This window comes from Jaculus jaculus, chromosome 1 (assembly GCF_020740685.1).
Source record: "Jaculus jaculus isolate mJacJac1 chromosome 1, mJacJac1.mat.Y.cur, whole genome shotgun sequence".
In the NCBI taxonomy this organism is placed as follows: domain Eukaryota; kingdom Metazoa; phylum Chordata; class Mammalia; order Rodentia; family Dipodidae; genus Jaculus; species Jaculus jaculus.
In genome coordinates, this window is record NC_059102.1 from 246,805,467 (window position 1) to 246,829,740 (window position 24,274).

Here is a 24,274-nt window from a genome sequence, read left to right on the forward strand (position 1 = left end):
CAAATGCCATTTTTTAAAATTATATTTATTTATTATGTGTGGAAGAGGGAGAAAAATGAAGGAATGAATGTATATGTGTCCTAGGGCCTTCTGCTGCTGCAAATGAACTCCAGATGAATGTGCCACTTTATGTATCTTGCCTTACATGGTACTGAGGAACAGAACCTTGGCCAGCAGGTTTACAAGCAAGCACCTTTAACCATTGAGCTTTCTCCCCAGCCCATCATGTCTCAAATTTGAAAACCTCAAAGTCTGTATAATGTAAACATTTGGCACTACTTTTAACTTGGACTAATGCAATTCCTTCATGCAATAAATTGAATAGAATCCTCCTAAAAAAGGTGGAGACTCCATGAATTGACTAAGTTATTAAAGCACTTGCCACGTAAGCATGAACAAGAACCAGTTTGGATCCCTAGCACCCCATAAATGCTAGATGGGTGTGGCACTTTGTCAGTAATTCTAGTCCAAACACACACACAGGATATGCACCATCTGCATACACACAAATGCATATACTATACATAAAAACAAACCACACATCACACTACACATATTTTGCACACACACATGCAAAAACTGGTACTTAGAACACTTGACTTGTAGAAACTAAGTCGGCTGTGGTGGTGTATGCCTTTAAGCCCAGCACTAGGGAGGCAGAGGTAGGAGGATCATTGTGAATTCAAGGCCAGCCTGAGTCTTGTCTTGTCTCTTCTTTTCCTCCCCTCCCCTCCCTTCTCTTTCCCTCCCTCCCTCCCTCCTTCCAGGCTGACCAGGAATTTACTATGAAGTTTCAGGGTAGCCTCCAACTCATGGTGATCCACCTACCTCTGCCTCCCAAGTGCTGGGATTAAAGGTGTGCGCCACTATGCACAGCTAACAATCTTCTTTCTCAAGCTAGAAAGTCAGAAAGTTATCTTTTGTCTTGCTTTTGGTTTTTTGAGGTAGGGGCTTGCTCTAGCTCAGGGAAAAATTACCTTTTAGACTAGCAAAGAAAACCTAATGCCAAAGTGCAGCCATGTCAACAAGCACACAAAATAAAGGCTCTCCAGACTTCAGTTTTCCCTCTTTGGACTTAATAAGTAAATAGAATCATTTAACCATCAATATGTATATATTATCTTCAAAACAAGACCCAAAACCTCATACCTTCACAACAGGATGTCCACCAGTTGACGCTTTTACTGCTCCGCGGCTACCTTCAGTTTCATAATGGGCTCGATGATGAGTTTTGGGCTGTACTTCTATTTTCAATTCGCACTGCCCAAAGTGAGTTGGTAAAGGCCAATCTAGTGGAGGTAATGAAGATGTACTATAGACAAAACATACAAAGAAGAATTTTACCATACTATTATTGCCAATCAGTGATTCAAACATTTCTATCCGTACCTAGCATTCCTTCCTATGATCTTTCAAAGTATTCCAAAATAAAACCACTTAACAAATTATGATACTGATTTTAGTAAGTACTTAAAAATCATTTTGCTATTGAATAAATAGTTCTTTTTAAAATTTTATTTATTTAGTTATTTGACAGAGAGAAAGACAAAGAAGTAGAAAGAGAATGGGCACGTCAGGGCCACCAGCTGCTGCAAACAAATGCCACCTTATGCACTTGACTTACGTGGCTACTGAGGAATCAAACTTGGGTCTTTTGGCTTTGCAACCAAGTGCCTTAACAGCTAAGCCATCTCTCCAGCTCTGAATAAATAATTCTTTAACCTGAAAACAAATCTGTTTTATGTACTTTTATGATTCCTATATGTTTTAAAGGTTTACAGACCTTATTAGATGAAGAGAAGGAAGGAGAAGTACAGAGAGTTCTTACCATGAGGATGGCAGAAGGAGATAGGGAACCGACAGGGAAGTAGGGGTCCCCTCCTCACATTGTGCTAGCCCAATGTTACCAGGACTGTTACCAGAGCTGGGATGTATAGGTTCAGCCATCAGAAGAGAGGAGCAGACAAAAACAGGACCCCCCTTTTTTTTTTTTGCTTTTACGAGGTAAAGTCTCACTCTAGCTCAGGCTGACCTGGAAATCACTCTGTCATCTCAGGGTGGCCTGGAACTCATGGCAATCCTCCTACCTTGCCTCCTGAGTGCTGGGATTAAAGATGTGGACCACCACGCCTACTAAGACCCTTATTTTTAAAAATCGTTGATATTTGGTTTTTCAAGGTAATGGTCTTGCTCTAGTCCAGGATGATATGGAATTCACTAAGGAGTCTAAGGCTGGCTTCAAACTCACAGTGATCCTCCTACCTCTGCCTCCTATGTGCTGAGATTGAAGGCGAGTGCCACCATGTTTGGCTTTATTTATTTACATATATATATTTAAATATTTTGTTTATTTGACAGAGAAAGAGGAAGAGAGAGAAAGAGAGAGAGAATGGATGTACCAGGGCCTACAGCCACTGTAATCGAACTCCAGATGGATGTATCCCTTTGTGCATCTGGCTAATGTGGGTTCTGGGTAATTGAACCTGGGTTTTTTGGCTTTGCAAACGCCTTAACCACTAAGCCATCCCTCCAGCTCGGCTTTATATATTTTTATTTTTTTATTTTTTGAGGTAGGGTCTCACTCTAGCTGAGGCTGACCTGAAATTCAGTAGGTAATCTCAGGGCGGCCTCGAACTCATGGTGATCCTCCTACCTCTGCCTCCCGAGTGCTGGAATTAAAGGCATGTGCCACCACGCCTGGCGGCTTTATATATTTTTAAACAATTTTTTTTAATTTATTTACTTGAGAGATAAAGAAGTAGAGAGAGAGGGAGGGAGGATGGGGCATGCCAGAGCCTCTAGCCCTGACAAACAAACTCCAGACGCATGTGCCACCTTGTGCATCTGGCTTTACATCTGGGGAACTGAACTCAGGTTCTTAGGCTTTGCAGGCAAGCACCTTCAACTGTGGAGCCATCTCTGTAGCCTGAGCCCTGTATTTTTTAAAAGTACAAATTCTAATAATTTGTGAAACTGTTAATGGAACTGTTTCTCAACTATGTGTATGTAATTATTAAAGCAATCAAAGTGATATTAATTCACATTCTTAAAGCAAAGACGCTTACCTCTATGCATAACAGTATCTCTATAAGAATCTCTAAGACATCACTCTCTAAAAGTCTCTCTTTAAACATCTCTCTCTCCTCCCTCCTCCCCTGTTTGGTTAGAATCTGTGGAAGTTAATTTATTATGTTTGTTGCTTTCCCTATTTCCTCCCTATTATTTACCTGTCTGAAAAATTACTTATATGATTACACAAAGCAATTGGCAATTTAAGGTAAAATTTAATTTTAGTACATGCATGGCTAAAACAACATAAGAAATCTGCAACATCTTTAAAAAGGTCAACCTTTGCCTTAATAGTATAGCTCATATAACATGAAGGTCTAAAGGTTAATTTAGATATATTAATTCTGAAAATACAGAACTAGAAATGATTTATGTACCTACAAGTTAAATATAATCTTAATGGACCCAAATCTAAAATAATCTGTACTTAAAAATACCATTGGGATGGAGAGATGGCTTAGCAGATAAGGTGCTCGCCTGCAAAGCTTAGAAACCACATAAGCCAGATGCACATGGTGATGCATCTGGAGTCCATCTGCAGCAGCTAGACGCCCTGGTGCATCCATTCATTCTCATTTTTTCTCTCTCTCAAATAAATAAAATAAAATATTTTAAAAAAGTAAACATGGAGCTGGGCATGGTGGTGCATGCCTTTAATCCCAGCACTTGGGAAGGAGAGGTAAGAGGAGCTCCGTGAGTTCGAGGTCACACTCAGACTATATAGTGAATTCCAGGTCAGCCTGAGCTAGAGTGAGACCCTACCTTGAAAAACCAAAAAAATAAAAATAAAAAAATAAATAAGTAAACATGGGCTGGAGAGATGGTTTAGTGATTAAGGCAAAGCCTAAGGACTCCTGTTTGACTCTCCAGATCCCACATAAGCCAGACACACAAGGTGGCACATGTCTTTGAATTTGACTGCAGTAGCTAGAAATCCTCTCTCTCATTAAAAAAAAAAAAGAAAAAGAAAAAGAAAAAAAAAAACCAGGTATGGTGTCTCATGCCTTAAATTCCAGCACTTGGAAGGTAGAGGTAAGAGGACTGGTATAAGTTTGAGGTGACCCTGAGACTATACGGTGAATTTCAGGTCAGCCTGAGCTAGAGTGACAGCCTATCTGGAAAAACCAAAAAAAAGATTACAAAAAACAAAAATTAAAGAAGGGCAGGGCGTGGTGGTACATGCCTTTAATCTCAGCACTTGGGAGTCAGAGGTAGAAGGATCACCATGAGTTTGAGGCCACCCTGAGACTACATAGTGAATTCCAGGTCAGTCTGAGCTAGAATGAGACCTTACCTTGAGAAGCCAAAACAAAACATAAAAAAGGTAGGGTCTCATTCTAGCAGCTCATGATGACTTAGCATTCACTCTGTAGTCCCAGGCTGACCTCAAACTCACTTCCATCCTCCTATTTCTGCTTCCCAGTGAAGAGATTAAAGGTTGCACCACCATGCCTAGCTTAAATTTTAGTTTTTCAAAATGTTTTATTTATTTATTTATTAGAGAGAGGGAAAGAGGGAGAGAGAATGGGCATGCCAGGACCTGTAGCCACTGTAATCAAACTCCAGACATGTGTATCAACTTGTTAGCATGTGTGACCTTGTGTGGAATCTGGGGAGTGGAACATGGGACTCTGAAGGCAAGCACCTTAACCACGAAGCCATTTCCCTCCAGCCCACAAAATTTATTTACGTATTTTTTTTTCTTTGAGGTAGGGTCTCACTCTAGCTCAGGCTGACCTGGAATTCACTATGTAGTCTCAGGGTGGCCTCAAACTCATGGCAATCCTTCTATGTCTGTTTCCCAAGTGCTGGGATTAATGGTATACGCCACCATGCCCAGCCAAAATTTACTTTTGAAAAAAGAAAGAGGGCCCCTAATACTACACAGTTAATTCCAGGTCAGCCTGGGCTGGAGTGAAACCCTACCTTGAAAAACCAATGGGAAAAAAAAAAAAAAAGAGGGCCAGGCATGGTGGCATACACCTTTAATTCCAGCACTTGGGAGGCAGAAGTAGGAGGATTGCTGTGAGTATAAGGCCACTCTGAGACTACATAAAGAATTCCAGGTCACGGTTGGAGAGACAGCTTAGCAGCTAAGGGCTTGCCTGTGAAGCTTAAGGACCCCGGTTCAAGGCTTGATTTCCTAGGACCCAGGTAAGTCAGATGCACAAGATGGCGCATGCATCTGGAGTTTGCAGTAGCTGGAGATCCTGGTGTGCCCATTCTCTCTCTCTCTGTCTCAAATAAATAAATTAAAAATAAAAAAAATTAAAAAAAAGAATTTCAGGTCAGCCTGGCCTAGAGTGAGACCCTATTTTGAAGGGAGAAAAAAAAGAAAAAAGGGGGGCTGGAGAGATGGCTTCGTGGTTAAGGCGTTTGCCTATGAAGCCGAAGGACCCAAGTTCAATTCCCAGGACCTATGTAAGCCAAATGCACAAGGGGCACATAGGTCTGGAGTTCATTGCAGTGGCTGGAGGCCCTGGCATGCCTATTCTCTCTCCATCAGTCTTTCTCTGCTTACAAATAAATAAATTTTGAAAAAAAAAGATATTAAAAAAAAGAGAAGGAAGGACAAGGGAAGGGTAGTAGAATGGAAGGGAAGGGAAGAAGGGGACAGCAAAGGGGAGACAGTCAAACCATTATGAACAGATAATATAGTTACATGGTACCAATAATTTACAAGCAGGAAAAATGATCAACCTTTTCCATCAACTCACCGAAATATGGGGGTGTGACCGGGCTTTGGTTTGCTCCAGGTAAAATGTGAAGGTACTGAAAGAAACTGGTCACCAGATGAATCCTTCTTTAAAGGATACTGTGATGCAAGGCCATCATCTATTGAAGTCTCCCGGGATGGTGATAAGCTCCCTTGATCATCTGAGCAAAGCTCTAATTTTCCTGGTAATATGGCAGCTTGATCTTCAGATGTCTTCCTTGTTTTCAAAGGGATATCAGTTTCTACACTGTACTGAAATGGAAAAAGTGTAGGGCCAAGGCCTGATCCACTGTGGACAGAAGCATTAAGCCAGGTCTCTTCTGTTACACTTCCCCTAGGGGAGTGACCAGGAGAAGGAACAGGTGAGTGATGGGGAGAAAGGGAGCCAGCATAACACACATCAGCACTGGAGTGCCGCCGTTTACCACAGGGGGAAGTGGGCCTCGATGAGGGTCCTGAGGCTGGTCTGGGGCTCAGCCAATTCTCATCAGTGATACTGGATCTAGGAGAGTGGCAAGGAGATTGCCTGGGTGACAAGGAGTGTCCAAGTCCATACTGCTGATGCCAGGAGTCTTCTCCAGGACATCCTCCTGGAGAGCCTCCTGGAGAAGTGAGAGGGGATCCAAGAGTAAATCGAGCAGCAGCTTCATTCAACTCTGATTCTACATCATCATAAAGGTGTGAGAGAGATTCACAAGAGGATGCATCTGAGAACCAGCTCCTAGAAGAAATGCTGCTGGCAGGACTGGGACTAAGGGAAGACTCCCGGTAGGATGGCTCAAGAGGAAGATAGAGATGATCTCTAGAAGGCCTTTCCAAAAACTCCCTTTCTGGGTCATTTATATGTAGGTCATCTTCACGTGCATCTGTTTCTTGATGACAGTTAGGAGAGATGGATGTAATTTGAATACTTGGGCACTCAAAGGGTTTGGGACCACCTAATGGGCTGTATTTAGATTCAGAAATATCACCAGTTCCTTCATAGTTTTTGTGACCTTGGAGCTGAAATGATGATGACAAAACAGAAGAGTGAGATGGTAATCCATGATGTGGTAAGCCAATAGGTGAGTTTAAGGTAGATGAAGGTGGCTCTACATTAAAGATGTAAACGGGCGCACAATCATCTGGCTCAAGATCTATGGGAAGGAAGGCAAAAAAATCAACAAAGGAAAAAAATTAGAAAATTCAGACATATTAATTACTAGATGAAAAAATAAGTAACAGTAATCCCAAGAGAAAAAAAATGGAACGCCAAACAGATATAATTGGCTCTAATAATAAAGAGTTGCTAGGGGGCTGGAGAGATGACTTAGTGGTTAAGCACTTGCCTGTGAAGCCTAAGGACCCCAGTTTGAGGCTCAATTCCCCAGGACCCACATTAGCCAGATGCACAAGGGGGCGCACGTGTCTGGAGTTCGTTTGCAGTGGTTGGAGGACCTGGCGCGCCCATTCTCTCTCTTTATCTGTCACTTTCAAATAAATAAACAAAAATAAACAAAAATTTTTTTTAAAAAAGCGTTGCTAGGGAGATTGCTCAGTGGTTAAAGAAGCTTGCTAACAAAACCTGTTGACCTAGGTGGAATCCTCTAGCACCACCACAAAAAGCCAGATGCAAAAAGTGGCACGAGCATCTGGCATGCCTATCTGCAGCAAGAGACCCTTGTGCAGTTGCGGATACATACACACACACAAATTTTTAAAAGACTAGCTTGGTCATGGTGGCTCATGATTATTATAATCCCAGAACACAGAATGCAAAGGCAGGAGGATTACTGTAGTTAATACCTGTCTGGACTACCGGCTACACAGTGAGTTCTAGGCCTGCCTGTGCTACACAATCAGACCCTATATTTATTTTTATATTTGGTTTTTCAAGGTAAAGTTTTATGCTAGCACAGGCTGACCTGAAATTCACTACGTAGTCTCAGGATGGCCTCGAACTCATGGCGATCCTCCTACCTTTGCCTCTTAAGTGCTGGGATTAAAGGCATGTGCCACCACACTCAGCTCAAGACCCTATTAAAAAAATGGAGAAGACAAATGTGGTGGTGCACTCCTTTAATCCTAGCACTCGAGAGGCAAAGGTTGGAGGAGCGCCGTGAGTTCGAGGCCATCCTGAGACTTTATAGTGAATTAAAGGTCAGCTCTGAGCTAGAGTGTGACCCTACCTCAGAAAAATAAAAAAATGGGAGGCTGGACAGATGGCCTAGCACTTAAGGTGCCCTCTTGCAAAGTCAAAGGACCCAGGTTCTATTCCCCGGTACCCATGTAAAGCACGTGCCCAAGGTGGTACGTGTGTCTGGAGATCATCTGCAGTGGCTGGATGTTCTGGCACTCCTATTCCCTCCCTCCCTCATAAATAAATAAATAAATAGACTGAAGAGCTGGCTCAGAGGTTAAGGCACTTGCCCATAAAGCCTAAATGACCCAAGTTTAATTACCCAGTACCCAAGTAAAATCCAGATGCAAAAAGTAGCCAATGCATCTAGAGTTTGTTTGCTATGGTTCAAGGCCACGGTGGGCCCATGCCTTTAATTCCAGCACTTTTGGGTAGTGGAGGCAGGAAGATCACTGTGAGTTCAAGGCCAGCTGAAAACTACATAATGAATTCCAGGGTCAGCCTGGGCTAGACCCTACTTAAAAAAAAAAAAAAAACCAAAAAAAAAACCCCAGACTTTCGGCCAAGATGGCGACGGCCTAGCTGCGCTGCAGATACCAGGGAAAGAAAGATGCAGATCCTAAGGAGAGAGCTGCCCCAACATACCTCAAAAGGGGCCCAACTGAAACTAAGGACAATTGGCGAAACAAGCAAAGGTGATGTTTTCCTGATGAACTGCATACCAGCACAAAGGGGAAGGAGACCAACACAGAGAAAAATCAACTCCTACCAAATCAGAGAGCCAGAGCCTCAGAGGCCCCCAACACCTCAGCACTGAAGCAGACCAAAAATGAACCCAACATGGATCAGGGAAATTTTGCAGAAGAGGGGGCGGAAAGAATGTCAGAGTCACATGTTGGGTCATGATATGCAGAGACATTTATCAGACCAATAACTGTGGGCTAACTCCACAATGCACGACCCATTTACATCAACAAGGAGGGTCCAATGGGAGGGGGTAAATCATGGATGAGCCTAAACAATGGTACCAAACTGCCTGAATTTGCTGAAAAGAAAACTAATAAATTAAATTAGAAAAAAAAAAAAAAACAAGAAAGGAACAAACCCTTTTAAAAAATGCATCTAGGCTGGACATGGGTGGATACCTGGGAGGCAGAGGTAGGAGGATCACTGTAAGTTCAATGCCACCCTGAAGTTACAGTGAAGGTTACACAGTAAATTCCAGGTCAGCATGGGCTAGAATGAGATTCTACCTAGAAAAACCAAAAAGCATCTAGTTATTTGTGCAGAATTATATATTTACCTATGCAATAATATATTTTAATTTTTATTTACTACTTTATTTTCAAAAGTTATAATCAGAAAATATGGTCTGAAAATATGAATGCTATTAAAAAAGAAATAAACATCTTTAACCCTAAAAAACAAAAGAATTGTAAGATGATATAATAATGTAAATTGAGGAGCTACAGATATGGCTCAGCAGTTAAAGGCATTTGATTGTAAGGTGTGACAACCCAGGGTTCAATTCCCCAGAACTCACATAAAGCCAGATCCACAAAGCGGCAAATGTGTCTGGAGTTCATCTGTAGTGGCAAGAGGCCCTGGTGTGCCCATTTTTCTGTCTCCCCTTAAAATAAGTAAATTTTTTTTTTTTTTGGTTTTTCAAGGTAGGGTCTCACTGTAGCCCAGGCTGACCTGGAATTCACTATGGTGTCTCAGGGTGGCCTCGAACTCATGGCGATCCTCCTACCTCTGCCTCCCAAGTGCTGGGATTAAAGGCGTGTGCCACCACGCCTGGCTAATAAAAATATTTTTAAAAAATAATATAAATTAAGCCTCATTTGGGATTTGTACATTAAAATTATGTGAAAGTAGAGTCAAGGAAAGGTGCTCTTTTTTCTCACCAGGCAAGGGTGGTATGTGACTGAATTGCAAGTCAGTCAACTCAGGTCAAGGCAGGAGACTCACTAGTTCTAGACCAGGCTACAATGTGAATTTTAGGCCAGCTTAGGGTATAAAGACACATATCTCAAAATCAGTAATAAAAAGAATCTTAAATTTAAAAATGAGTAAATTAAAATAAAATCTACTGGGCTGGAGAGATGGCTTAGCGGTTAAGCGCTTGCCTGTGAAGCCTAAGGACCCCGGTTCGAGGCTCGGTTCCCCAGGTCCCACATTAGCTAGATGCACAAGGGGGCGCACGCGTCTGGAGTTTGTTTGCAGAGGCTGGAAGCCCTGGCGCGCCCATTCTCTCTCTCTCCCTCTACCTGTCTTTCTCTCTGTGTCTGTCGCTCTCAAATAAATAAATTAAAAAAAATTAAATAAAAAAAATAAAATAAAATAAATCTACCCCTTGATGGAACATCTAACATTAAGCAAGTCTTGCCAGGAACTCAACTGTATCAACAACTACTATTGTCTTTGCCATCCTGCACTCAGTTTTAGAAGAATGTACTTGATAACATAATAAAAACTTACTAAATCTAAACAGCCAGGTGTGATGGCACACACTTTTAATCTCAGCAAAGGTAGGATAGCTGTTGAGTTCAAGGCACCCTGAGACTACATAGTGAATTCCAGACCAACCTAGGCTAGAGCTAGAATCCTACCTGGAAAAAAAAAAGTTACTAAATCTCAACTCTTTTAGTGAAAACAGTGGAAATCACCCAAAGACTTTACAGTTTCATTCTAATGTAATTATTGTATCACTGTCTTTTCAGGGCTAACACATGCCCTTCCTCCAAATAAAGAATAGAGAAAGCAAATAAGAATGTATGAAAGACAGAGCCACCAAAAAAATGAAGTGCTGTCTTATCTTTTTCCTGTCACCAAAGTCCAAGCTCTGAAAACGACAGCAGCAGTCACTACCATCTCACTATAATGAAAGTTGTAGCTCAGGTTCCCAATTCTAGAATTCTATCTCAAGATGCTTCCTTCAGAAGCTTGACCATTTCAAGGCGTACTTGTCTTATATTCTGTCAGCCACCAGAGGGCCCCAGGCAAGCGTCTGGAGTAATCTGGAGAATGTAGATTGCTTATTCATGTCTTTACTACCAGTAAAACAGGAGGCTGTCAAAATACAGCCTGTGGACTAAATCTGGCCTACCACCCATTTTGGTATAGTCTATAAGCTAAGAATACTTTTTTTGAAAAACTGTTTTATGACATATTAGGATGTGATTCAAATTCTGGTATCCAGAAATAAAATTTTATTGCAGCACAGCCATATTCAATTATATACTGTCAAGCCGGGCGTGGTGGCGCATGCCTTTAATCCCAGCACTTGGGAGGCAGAGGTAGGAGGATCGCAGTGAGTTCGAGGCCACCCTGAGATTACATAGTGAATTCCAGGTCAGCCTGGGCTAGAGTGAGACCCTACCTCAAAAAAAAAAATCAAAAAAACAAACAAACAAACAAACAATTATATACTGTCCATGGTTACATTCCCACAAGGTACAGATAGATGAGTAACTGAAAAGACACCTTAGGAGTGAGCACCACTTTGGTGCTTGGAGCACAGTAATACAGTTTTGGATTTGTTTGGTGTGTATATTCATGTTGCACACATCCTTGGGACTGGATCCAGAACCGTGCACATGGCTAGGCCTGGGGGTACATGTCTTCAATGCCAGCACTCAGGACGCAGAGATAGGAGGATTGCCATGAGTTCAAAGCCACCCTGAGACTACATAGTGAATTCCAGGTTAGCCTAGTTAGAGTGAAACCCTACCTCAAAAAAAAAAAAAAAAAAAGTGAGCTATAACCCAGGTCCCAAGTCATATACATATATAAGTTCTAACTTTCACTACATTTCAAGTGCAACGTATGTTGAGATACTGGAACGTTAAAATTAACAGTGAATAGTCATCACATGAAAACAAAACTGATCTTTGAATGTTGCTCTTTTAAAGTACTATGGAGTTATGTTAGTTGGTTATCAAATTAGATGGCAAAACATTGTGTTTATCATGCAGTGATATGACTATGCCAAAAGAACACATTACATATAAGCATTGTCACAGTAAGCATTTATCACAATGACTTACAACTCACAGGCAAGCAGAAGAAAAATTAGAAAATGTGTTAAAGGGGAAACCAACTGCTCTCTAATTGGACTGAAGGCCCACTCCACGGGAGGGAATGCATCCCCAATACTAAAAACCTACAACAGGGGTAGTCACGAGCCCTAGATGTGTAATGTCTGCTGGTGGCTGGCTAAATGTATATACTATGTTCACCAAACTGCCCAGTAAGCCCTGGGGGGGGGGGGATATGATGGAGAGTGGAGTTTCAAAGGGGAAAGTGGGGGGAGGGAGGGAATTACCATGGGATATTGTCTACAATTATGGAAGTTATCAATAAAAATAATTTAAAAAAAGAAAATGTGAAACAGTTTGTCATGGTAGAATTTCTTCACAGACAAAATCAATAAATAAGGCGAGGGCTGGAGAGATGGTTTAATGGTCAAGGCACTTGCCTGCAAACCCAAAGGACCTTGGTTCCATTCCCCAGGACCCATGTTAGCCAGATGCACAAGGTAGGGCATGTCTCTGGAGTTCGTTTGCAGTGGATGGAGGCCCTTGGTGCACCCATTCTCTCCCTCTCTCCCTCCCCCCCCCCCCGCTCAAATAAATAAATAATTTTTTTAAATAAGGCAACTGTTCACCAAACTGCCCAGTAAGCACTTCTTTAATGTTCATACCCATATATTAATGCTACTCTTACTTTTGGTTAGAGAAGCTTCTCTTTTCAGATGGTGGTGACCTTAGGATGACTTAGAAGGCATCATAGTGCTGGAAAGAAGTGACAGGAGTGCTCAGCACTGAAATATCTCTATCATACCTTCCATGGCTCAGGGTCCATTGCAGAAGAGGTGGTGAAAAGAACGTAAGAGCCAAAGGAAGGGTAGGACTCCTTACAACGTGCTCCTCCAGACACAAAATGGCCTGGATATCCACAACCTCACAATGCCTGGTAGTACCTATGCAAGGCCATCATAATAGGAGGAAAAGATCATGACATCAAAATAAAAGAAACTAGGGCTGGAGAGATGGCTTGGTGGTTAAGGTGCTTGCCTGCCAAGCCTAAGGACCCAGGTTTGATTCCCCAGTACCCACATAAGCCAGATGCACAAAGTGGCTCAAGCATCTGCAATTCGTTTGCAGTGGCTGGATGCCCTGGCATGCCCATTCTCTCTCTTCCTGACACTTTCTCTCTCTCAAATAAACAATAATTTTTTTAAAAAAAGACTAATTGGAGAGTAGATTTATGAAGGGGAAGTGGGTAAGGGGAAATAATTATCCTGTTTATTGTCTATAATTATAGCAGTTGTCAATAAAAAAAAATAAGCCAAGGCTACAGAGATGGCTTAGCAATTGTAAGGTGCTTGCCTGCAAAGCCTAAGGATGAGGGGGGGGGGGAGGGAGGGAGAGGGAGGGAGGGAGAGGGAGAGAGAGAAAATATGAATTAGCGTACAGGGCCTCCAGCCATTTTAATCCAACTCCAGACAGGTACACCACCTTGTGAGCCTGTGCAACACTGTGCATGTGTCTCCCTAAAGTGGGATCTGGGGAGTAGAACATGGCTTCGCAGGCAAGCGCCTTAACTGAGTTATTTCCCCACTAACCAAATGTGGTGGGTTGATTCTGGTGCCCCCATAAACTTAGGTGTTCTGAATGCTAGGTTCCCAGCTGATGGAGATTTGGGAATTAATTCCTCTTGGAGCCAAAGTACCAGGAGTGCAGTGCAATACTGTGTTGTAGACATGGCTTGACTATTGCACTCACAGCAGCTGTGGTTATTTGCATAAGACCTGCACAAAACTGGGCCAATCAACATTTCATCATAGAATCATAGATGTGGGTAAGCCTCATGAAACACCACTCCTCCCTGAGGAACTACTGGCAATTAACCTTAGCTTGGGGAAAGGAGTCACTTCTTTGAATGCCGTAGCCATAGTTCACATTGAGTTCAAGTTGCCTATACTCCAGTAAATAACTACCACTCATGCTGCTGCAGTCAGGTTCACATTGCTGCCAGAAAATACCTGACCAAGAGCAGCTTGTGGGGAAAAAAAAGGTTTAGTTTGGCTTACAGACTCAAGGGGAAGCTCCATAATGGCACAGGAAAACAATGGCATGAGCAGAGGGTGGACATCACTTCATGGTCAACAACAGATGGGCAACCAAGGGGACACTGGCTAAAAAACCCATAAGCCTGCCCCCAACAATGCACTGCCTTAAGGAGGTGTCAATTCCCAAATCTCCATCAGCTGGGAACCTAGCATTCAGAAAAACTAAGTTTAGGAGGGCACCTGAATCAAACCACCACATTCCACCCCTGACCCACATAAACTGATAACCATCTGTGATGTAAATGCAATGCATTCAGTCTAACTTTAAAAGTCCCCATAGTTTTTCATCAATCCTAATGATATTCAATATTCCCGTAGTCCAACATCTTCTTTAAAAAATTTTTAAATTGTTTCATTTATTTGAGAGAGAGAGAGAGAGAGAGAGAGAGAGAGAGAAAGAGGCAGATAAAGAATGAACACTTCAGGGCCTCCAGACACTGCAAATGAACTCCAGACGCAGGCTTAGCCTTGTGCATCTGGCTGACATGGGTCCTGGAGAGTTGAACCTGGGTCCTTTGGCTTTGCAGGCAAACACCTTAATGCTAAGCCATCTCTCTATCCCAGGCCAAGATCTCTTAACTGAGCCGTAGTACAAAAAAACCAAAAAAACAAAACAAAAAAAAACCCATAATGGCACAGAATAAACACTCACAAATGATCGCATTGGGCATAGCAAAGAAATATTCAATCAATACAAGATTTAAACAGGGCAAACATCAAACTCTGTAGCTCTAAGTCCAACAACTCTAGTTAGTGACAAATTGCCAAGTCTAGTAATTCTAACCAGCAGCAAGTCTATGGAGTTCCAATTCTGCCCCTCCAGCTAGGCTACTCAGAGTCCTGGAAACTTTATCTAGGGCCAGCAGCTTTCCTCAGCGCCTGTCTCGTGGTCCTGAACTGGGTCTCCACTACATATGTGGTACACCCTCATGGCTCCTCCGGGTCTCCATGCAGGCAATCCTGCTCCACACTGGCCATGTTCCAAAACATAAGACCATGTTGCAAATTCAATGACCCTCTCTTCCCTGCATTCTTTATATTCTTTATAATATCAGGTGGGGTGCCAAGTTGTTAATCCAGGGGGTTATAAAGCAGACTTTGAAGAACAGGGCACTCCTTGAGCATTCAGGTCCCTTCAAAAGTATCTGTATTCTTCCTATTGTCCCAATGCAGGTCAGCTGGCTCAATCTCAATGGCTGTAATCTCTCATACAATTACAGCTGAATGGGCAGCAGTTTCAGCCAAAAGATTGCAATTTTTTTTTTTCTGTGCTATATCCCTCTGCTCACACCAGTCCATTTCTATGCAATGCAACCCCACACAAATTCTCAGGACACAGGTATAGCAGCAAGTTTCTCACACAATCTGCTTCTAGCACACTCCAGGCAAAGCTCTTTCTTTCTCACTTTCATAATCCAAACCTCACAGCCCATAGTTCTTACTGCATTCAGGCCTTTCAACTCTAACCAGAATAGTCCATCAAGCTGTACTTACAAAGTGCTGCAAGGCTTCTCTTAGGCCAGTATTTCAAATTCTTCCATATTCCTCTCAAAAAATCAGCTCCAAAAGGCCCAAAACCACACACTCAGATGTCTAGTAGCAATGATACCACTCCTTGGTACCAACTTTACTGCTGCAGTCAGGTTTGCATTGCTGGCAAAAAACATCAGGCCAAGAATAGTTTGTGGGGAAAAAAGTTTATTTTGGCTTAAAGACTTGAGAGAAAGTTCCATGATGGCAGGGGAAAATGAAGGCATGCGCAGACAGACAGTGGACATCACTTCCTCAGGTGTACAACAACAACAGGAGAGTGTGCCAAAACATTAACAAGGGAAATTGGCTGTAACACCCATAAGCCCACCCCCAACAATACAATGTCTCCAGGAGGCATTAATTCCCAAACCTCCATCAGCTGAGAACTAGCATTCAGAGCACCTACGTTTATGGGGCACCTGAATTAAACCACCACACATGCTCATGGAAGCAACCCTAATTTAACTCAGTGGATCACTTACACAAAGGATTATACGTAATCCCTAAGATTAGATATAAAGTAGAAGGTGGACTAGTTGGGAAAAAGAAAAGGTTTAACAGGAGAGGAGTAAAAGAAAATAATGAGTGGGAATATAATTAAAATACACTATGTAAAATAGCAGCAGTCCTTCTGAAACTTCAAAGAACAGAAGTGGAGGTGGCGCATGACAGCACACAGGTGTAATTGCTAATCTCTGGAACAGAAGCAAGATTATTGTAGTTCTATGCCAGCCTGGGCTACATAGTGAGTTTCATACCAGTCTAGGCTATACAGTGAGATCTTATTTTCAAAAAAAAGCCAATAAACAGAAAAGGAAAAAATGCTTGCCAATATATTCTATCAGACCAACTGATTTTCATGATGCCAAAACAAGACATATTACAAGAAACTGCATACCAATATCCATATTAAAACTGGCACAAAAAATTCTCAACTAAATTATTAGCAAACCAAATCCAGTAACACATTAAAAGAACCAAGTGGGATTTGTACAAGAGATGTAAGGGTAATGCAACAAATGAAAATCAAGTGATATGATACACAACATTAAGAATATGGATGGGGCCGGGCGTGGTGGCGCATGCCTTTAATCCCAGCACTCGGGAGGCAGAGGTAGGAGGATTGCCGTGAGTTCAAGGCCACCCTGAAACTCCATAGTGAATTCCAGGTCAGCCTGGGCTAGAGTGAGACCTTACCTCGAAAAAAAAAAAAAAAAAAAAAAAAGAATATGGATGGGGTTAAAGAGATGGCTTAGAAGTTAAAGCCCTTGCCTGCAAAGCTGAAGGACCCAGGTTCAATTCCCCAGCACCCATGTAAGCCAAATGCACAAGGTGGCACATGTATCTGGAGTTCGTTTGCAGTGACTAGAGGCCCTGGCACGCCCATTCTCTCTATGTGCCTCCCCATCAAATATTTATTTAAAAAAAAGAAAGTGGAAGCCGGGCATGGTGGTGCACATCTTTAATCCCAGCACTCGGTAGGCAGAGGTAGGAAGATTGCCATGAGTTCAAGGCCACCCTGAAACTACATAGTTAATTCCAGGTCAGTCTGGGCTAGAGGGAGACCCTACATAAAAAAAAAAAAAAAAAAAAAAGAAAGAAAGAAAGAAAGAAAAGAAAAAGGAGGAGGTAGAGATGGCTCAGTGGTTAAAGGTGCTTCCTTGCAAAGCCTATCGACCCAGGTTGGATTCCCCAATATCCATGTAAAGCTAGATGCACAGTGGCACATGCAGCTGGAGTTCATTTGCAGCAGTTGGAGGCCCTGGTATACTCATTCTTTCTGTCTCTCTTTTCTCTCTCTGCTTGTAAATAAATAAGAAGAAATATGGTCAGGAATGGTGGGGCAAGCCTTTAATCCCAGCATTCAGGAGACAGATAAGTAGATCACTGTGAGTTGGAGGCCAGCCTGAGACTACATAGTGAATTCCAGGTCAGCCTGGGCTAGAGACCCTACCTGGAGAGGGGAAGTAGATAAATAGATATATGACAGATACACAGACAGACAGGATAATTTCCTAGAAGCTCACAGTGATCACAGCAAAGAACAACAGCAGAGCAAGATCCAGGAGAAAACCTGCCTCAAATGAGAAGGAAAGACAAGGACCAACCCAAAAATTGTCTTTTGACTTCCACTTGCACCATGGTACCTGTGTGCACACATTTGTCCAAATCCTACCAAAACCCTACTATATGATGATAATTTTTTTTTAATTTTTATTTATTTATTTGAGAGCGACAGACACAGAGAGAAAGACAGATAGAGGGAGAGAGAGAGAACGGGCGCGCCAGGGCTTCCAGCCTCTGCAAACGAACTCCAGACGCGTGCACCCCCTTGTGCATCTGGCTAACGTGGGACCTGGGGAACCGAGCCTCGACCCGGGGTCCTTAGGCTTCACAGGCAAGCGCTTAACCGCTAAGCCATCTCTCCAGCCCATGATGATAATTTTTTAATGATAATTTTTTAAAGGTGTAAAATTATAAGACAAGCAGAACAGAAGATGAAACCATAGCAACACAATTTTCAAATGCTAGAATGTAGGACACTCAGTAACTGATTTAGGATCCAAAAAGCCAGAAGCATGGAAAGAACCTAAGCAACAAGAAAGGAGCCCACAACACTCAGGAAATGCACTCCCAGCTACTACTGAAAACAGAAGTGAAGACAAAACTAAATACATGATTGGAACAAAGCTGTACAACAAAAACTAGCCCATTTCCCAAACTTCCACACTTTTCCCTTCATTCAATAGTACTGGCTTACTTTTCATTTAGGCAGAAGATGAAATTTTCCAGAGGTGAAAGAAGGATGACTGAGAACCTGGGCAACTATTCTGAAAACAGGATGATGAAACAAAGTCTCTGTAAAACTTGTATATTGAAACCCTAAGTGCCTTTCTATTCCCTTGGCTCACAAGATAATAGACTTATATTCTGTAGGCAATAGACTGGAAGACTTCTCTTGGGAATTTAATTAGCCTAAGGAGAAAATCTACAAATAATGACATCAAAGGTCACCTAGTAAAAACCTCTACCATAAGAGTTTAAGATGGCAAGTACCACTTGTTATCACAGAACAACCAATAAAATTTTAGTGCCTCATTTAAGAAAATTAAGCAGATAGCAATGATCAGCAAACATCTAAGAGAAGCTTCAACATTAAAAATAGTGACAAACCGGGCTTGGTAATGCACGCCTAATCTCAGAGCTCAGTAGACAGAGGTAGGAGAGCTTCACCAGGTAAGCCTGGGTTAGAGTGAGACTACCTCAAAAAAAAAAAAAAAAAAAAAAAAAAGCCAGGCGTGGTAGTCCATGCCTTTAATCCCAGCACACCCGGGAGGCAGAGGTAGGAGGATCGCCAAGAGTTTGAGGCCACCCTTAGATTCCATAGTGAATTCCAGGTCAGCATGGACCAGAATGAGAACCTACCTCGAAAAGCCAAAATACAAATGAACAAAAATGAAGGAAGGAAGGGAGGGAGGGAGAGAGAGACAGAAGGAAGGAAGGAAATACTAAACTGGGCGTAATGGCACATGCCTATAATCCTAGCACTCAGAGGGAGAATTCTGAACTCCAGAAAGAAGCAGACAGAGAATCAGTGAGTATGGGCGCACCAAGGCCTCTTGCCACTGCAAATCAATTCCAGAAGCATGCACCACTGTGTGCGTCTCGCTTTACATGGGTACTGGGGAATGGAACACAGGCTGTCAGGCTTTGTAAGCCAGTGCCTTTAACCACTGAACTATCTGTCCAGCCCCTCAGTAAGATTTATATCACCACAGTAGTACAAATACTAATCCTCATATTTCCAATAAAGAAGACTAAGGTGTACAAAAGTCACAGTTTTCAGAAAAGAAATCAATTATAAAATACAATTTCTGTATCTCTTCCAAGCCCCCATCATCTTTGGGACTTTGTTTTGTTTTGAAATGGGCTCTTTCTATGTAGCCTTGGCTGGCCTGGAACTTGAGGTGACCTTCCTGCTTCTACTTCCCAGGTGCTGGTATCATAAGCATGTGTCACCATGTTCAGAGCCAACCTGTTTCTTTCTTTCTTTCCTTCTTTCCTTCTTTCCTTCTTTCCTTCTTTCCTTCTTTCCTTCTTTCCTTCCTTCCTTCCTTCCTTCCTTCCTTCCTTCCTTCCTTCCTTCCTTCCTTCCTTCCTTCCTTCCTTCCTTCCTTCCTTCCTTATTTGAGAGAGAAAGAAAGAGGCAAAGAGAAAAAAAGAGAGAATGGGTGCACTAGGGCCTTCAGCCATTGCGAACAAACTCCACGCTTGTGCATTGTGTGCATGTGCAACATTGCATGCTTGCGTCACTGTGTGCCTGGCTACATGAGACCTGGAGATTTGAACATGAGTTCTTAAACTTCTCAGGTAAGCGCTTTAACCTCTAAACCATCTCTTCAGCCCCGATCTAGTTTCTTTCTCTCTCTCTCTCTCTCTCTCTCTCTCTCTCTCTCTTTTTTTTTTTTTTGAGGTAGGGTCTCACTCTAGCCTAGGATGACCTGGAATTCACTATGTAGTCTCAGGGTGGCCTTGAACTCACAGTGATCCTCCTATCTCTGCCTCCCAAGTGCTGGGATTAAAGGCATGCACCACCACACCTGGCTTCTAATCTGTCTTCTTAATTCCTTTCTACTCCATACTCTTTCCCTGGATCTTAGCCTACTAACAAGGGTTGACATCCTTCATCAATTTTTCTTTGCTCTCAACGTAACAGCAGACTCCCTCCATCTCCATATCTCCAGTTAAATGCTGACTCTTTAGAACACTTTCTTAGTAGCCACTGTAATATATAATGATGCTCATTCATTTATTCTCGAATTCATACTCTAGTGCTAAAAAGACAGTGCTAGTATTATTTTAACCACTCCTACATCTCTCTCTGCCTCGGGAAACTGTTACCATTCTTTTGGCAGCCTACTCAACACAAATCACCTTTGATCTAGATTACCAAATGGCAGGTCAATGACATCCAGCAGAGGTTTCCTTTCTATTCTAGAAACTACTTGGATTCAAGGTATCTTCAACAAAGTTCCTGACTATCACTTACCTTTCTTTAGCATCCAATTCCCAGGAACATACATACCCTGACACTTCCAGGGCCCTTGTGATTCCTATCTGTCATCTTGAAATCCTAAAATCTCTATCTCTGACCACTCTACCTACCTAACTCTTCTGTCCCTTCTCCCTCTTTTTCCTTCTCTCTCCCCTCTCTTGCTTCCCCTTCCCTCCTCCTCCCCACCCTAACTCATTATGTAGCTATGGATAACTCATATTTCCTTTTTTTGGTTTTTCGAGGTAGGGTCTCACTCTAGCTCAAGCTGACCTGGGATTCACTATGTAGCCTCAGGGTGGCCTCAAACTGGTGGTGATCCTCCTACCTCTGCCTCCCAAGAGCTGGGATTAAAGGCATGCACCACCATGCCCGGCATGACTCGTACTTCCATTCTCCCTTCCTCCACACCCAAGTGCTGGGATTACAGGTGTACACCACCGTGCCAGGTTTTATGTGGTGCTGAGGATTGAATCCAGGGCCTCCTTGCATGTAAGGCAAGCACTCTACCAACTGAGCTACATCAATAGTCTGCAGTACCACTTTTAGATATATAATCTCTTAACCCCTTTTATCTCAATCTATCTTTCATCTCCTAGCTTAATTTCCTCCCCATCCCATCTAAATAAGCAACTCCATCTTTTCAACCACCTTCTTTCTGACCCTATGTATGTATGTATGTTTGCATGCATGCATGCATGTATGTGTGTGTGTGTGTCAATCATCCATCCATCCATCTACTCCTTCCCCCCCAAATAGGGTCTCACTAGCTCAGGCTGACCTGCAATTCACTACGTAGTCTCAGGCTGGCCTCAAACTCAATGATTCTCCTACCTCTGCCTCCCAAGTGCTAGAATTACAGGTATGTGCCACCTCCTTTGCTCTATCTTTTTTTTAAAATATTTTTTGTTTATTTTATTTATTTATTTATTTGAGAGCAACAGACACAGAGAGAGAAAGAGGCAGAGAGAGAAAGAATGGGCGCGTCAGGGCTTCCAGCCACTGCAAACGAACTCCAGACGCGTGCGCCCCCTTGTGCATCTGGCTAACGTGGGTCCTGGGGAATCGAGCCTTGAACCGGGGTCCTTAGGTTTCACAAGCAAGTGCTTAACCGCTAAGCCATCTCTCCAGCCCGCTCTATCTATCTTTTGACCTAAGAAATTTGCATTTAGGATCAATCTAGTCATCTTCTTCGTTATATTATACTAAGTTAGATACTGCTGGGACAGAAAACAAAAACATTAGACAGTAGAAATGCAGATTTTCAAACTGTTTTGAGATAAAAACGGTGCTCATCATATTTCAGCACTTTACTTGTCATGGCTACAGAAGCAGTCCTGGCACATAAGTAGGAACATGGAATATAGTGAGTAGAGCCCGGGAATGCTACTAAACATTCCACAAAGCGTAAGTCAACCTCTCACATTAATCAGCCAACTCAAAATGTCAATAATTCCAAGGTTGAGGAAGCTTGCTCTGAAAACCAAATTTCCAAAAAGAGTTGAATATTCTTACTATCTCTACTTCCAGCAGGCTTTACAAGCAAGCACCTTTAATTACTGAGTCCCCAGCCAGGTGAATGCCTTCTAAAAAAATATTTCCTGCCAGGCATGGTGGCGCACGCCTTTAATCCCAGCACTCAGGAGGCTGAGGTAGGAGGACTGCCATGAGTTCAAGGCTACCCTGAGACTACATAGTGAGTTCCAGGTCAGCCTGGGCCAGAGTGAGACCATACCTCAAAAAAAAAAGGGGGGAAGCCGGGAGTGGTGGCGCACGCCTTTAATCCCAGCACTCGGGAGGCAGAGGTAGGAGGATCTCCGAGAGTTCGAGGCCACCTGAGACTACATAGTGAATTCCAGGTCAGCCTGGGCTAGAGTGAGACCCTACCTCGAAACCCCCCCCAAAAAAAGGGGGGTGGTGGAGAGATGGCTTAGCCATTAAAACGCTTGCCTGCAAAGCCAAGGGACCTGGGTTTAATTCTCCAGGACCCACATAAGCCAGATGAACAAGGTGGCACATGCATCTGGAGTTCGTTTGCAGTGGCTAGAAGCCCTAGCGTACCCATTCTCTCTCTCTCTCTTTCTCAAATAAATAAATAAATATATTGAAAATATTGTTTTTGAAAAATTTCTAAGCCAGCTGTGGTGGTGCATGCATGCCTTTTACCCCAGAACTCAGGAGGCAGAGGTAGGAGGATTGCTGAGTTTGAGGCCACCCTGAGACCACACAGTGAATTCCAGTCAGCCTAGGCCAGAGAGAGACCTTACCTCAAAAAGCTAAAAAAGAAAAAAAAAAAATCTAGTATTTTGTTTATTTATTTGCAAGCAGAGAAAGAAAAGAGGGAGAGAAAGAGAATGGGCACACCAGGGCCTCCAGCCACTGCAAACTCCAGATGCATACACTACTTTACGCATCTGGCTTTATACGGGTAGTGGGGAATCAAACCTTGGTCCTTTGGCTTTGCAGGCAAGCACCATAACCACTAAGCCATATCTCCAGTCTTGAATGCTATTATTTGATTTTATCTATTTGAGAGAGAGAAAGAGAGCATGTAGATAAAGAGAATGGGTATGTCAGGGCTTCTAGCCAATACAAACTCCAGACACCCTTGTGCATCTGGCTGTACATGGGTCCTCGGTAATCGAACCTGGGTCCTATACCTTTACCAGCAAGCGCCTTAACTGCTGAGCCACTTCTCTAGCCCTGAATGCTAATTTTTTTAATTTACTGATTATTTTTTAATTGTTATTAGCATTTTCCATGATCATAAAAAAATATCCCATGGTAATTCCCTCCCTCCCCCCACAATTTACTGATTTTTAAAATCTTTTTAAAATTGTTATCTTATTTGAAAGAGAGATAGAAAGGTGGGGGGGAATTGGGTGTTCCAGGGCCTTCAGCCACTGTAAATGAGCACCAGACCCATGAGCCACTTTGTGCATCTGGCTTATGTGGATCCTGAGGAATAAAACGTGGGTCCTTTGGCTTCGCAGTCAAACACCTTAACCACTAAACGATCTCTCCAGCCCGAGAATGCTATATTTTTTAATTTTTTGTTTTTATTTTTATTTATTTATTTGAAAGCAACAGAGACAGAAAGAGGCATGTATATAGAGAGAATGGGCGCGCCAGGGCCTCCAGCCACTGCAAACGAACTCCAGACGTGTGCGCCCCCTTGTGCATCTGGCTAACGTGGGTCCTGGAGAACCAAACCTCGAACTGGGGTCCTTAGGCTTCACAAGCAAGTGCTTAATTGCTAAACCATCTCTCCAGCCCAAGAAAGCTATTTTTATCTAGAAAACTTTACTGTAAAATTTTAAAGCAATATTGAAAATTGTTTACATTTCAGTAAAACAAACAAAGTAAAGTGTTCTAGCCAGTGATAACCTTCATGGGAGGAAAAAAGCTTTTAGAAATATTTTTACATTTGAAGGGCTGGGTGTGGTGGCATGGGAGAGCAGAGCATGGTGGAGCACACACACCTTTAATCCCAGCACTTGAGAGGTAGAGGGATTGCTGAAAATTCATTTGTGAGGCAGAGGTAGGAGGATTGCTGTAAATTCTAGGCCACCCTGAAATTACATAGTGAATTCCGGATCAGCCTGGGCTACAGCGAGGTCCTACCTTGAAAAATCAAAATTATATGTA

At 42.6% G+C, this 24,274-nt stretch overlaps 1 protein-coding gene across 2 annotated transcripts in view; it reads right to left on the reverse strand.

Annotated features, from left to right (window-relative positions):
• The window catches only part of Nfatc3 (nuclear factor of activated T cells 3), a 90,147-nt gene that overhangs the window by 52,594 nt on the left and 13,279 nt on the right, over nucleotides 1-24,274 (reverse strand). For both annotated transcript variants that reach the window (XM_004661667.2, XM_004661668.2), the window contains exons 2-3: nucleotides 5,787-6,921; nucleotides 1,150-1,312 (exon numbers count right to left, since the gene is read on the reverse strand). In XM_004661667.2, the coding sequence (XP_004661724.2) occupies nucleotides 1,150-1,312; nucleotides 5,787-6,921 (1,298 nt within the window). The remainder of the gene's footprint in view (nucleotides 1-1,149; nucleotides 1,313-5,786; nucleotides 6,922-24,274) is intronic.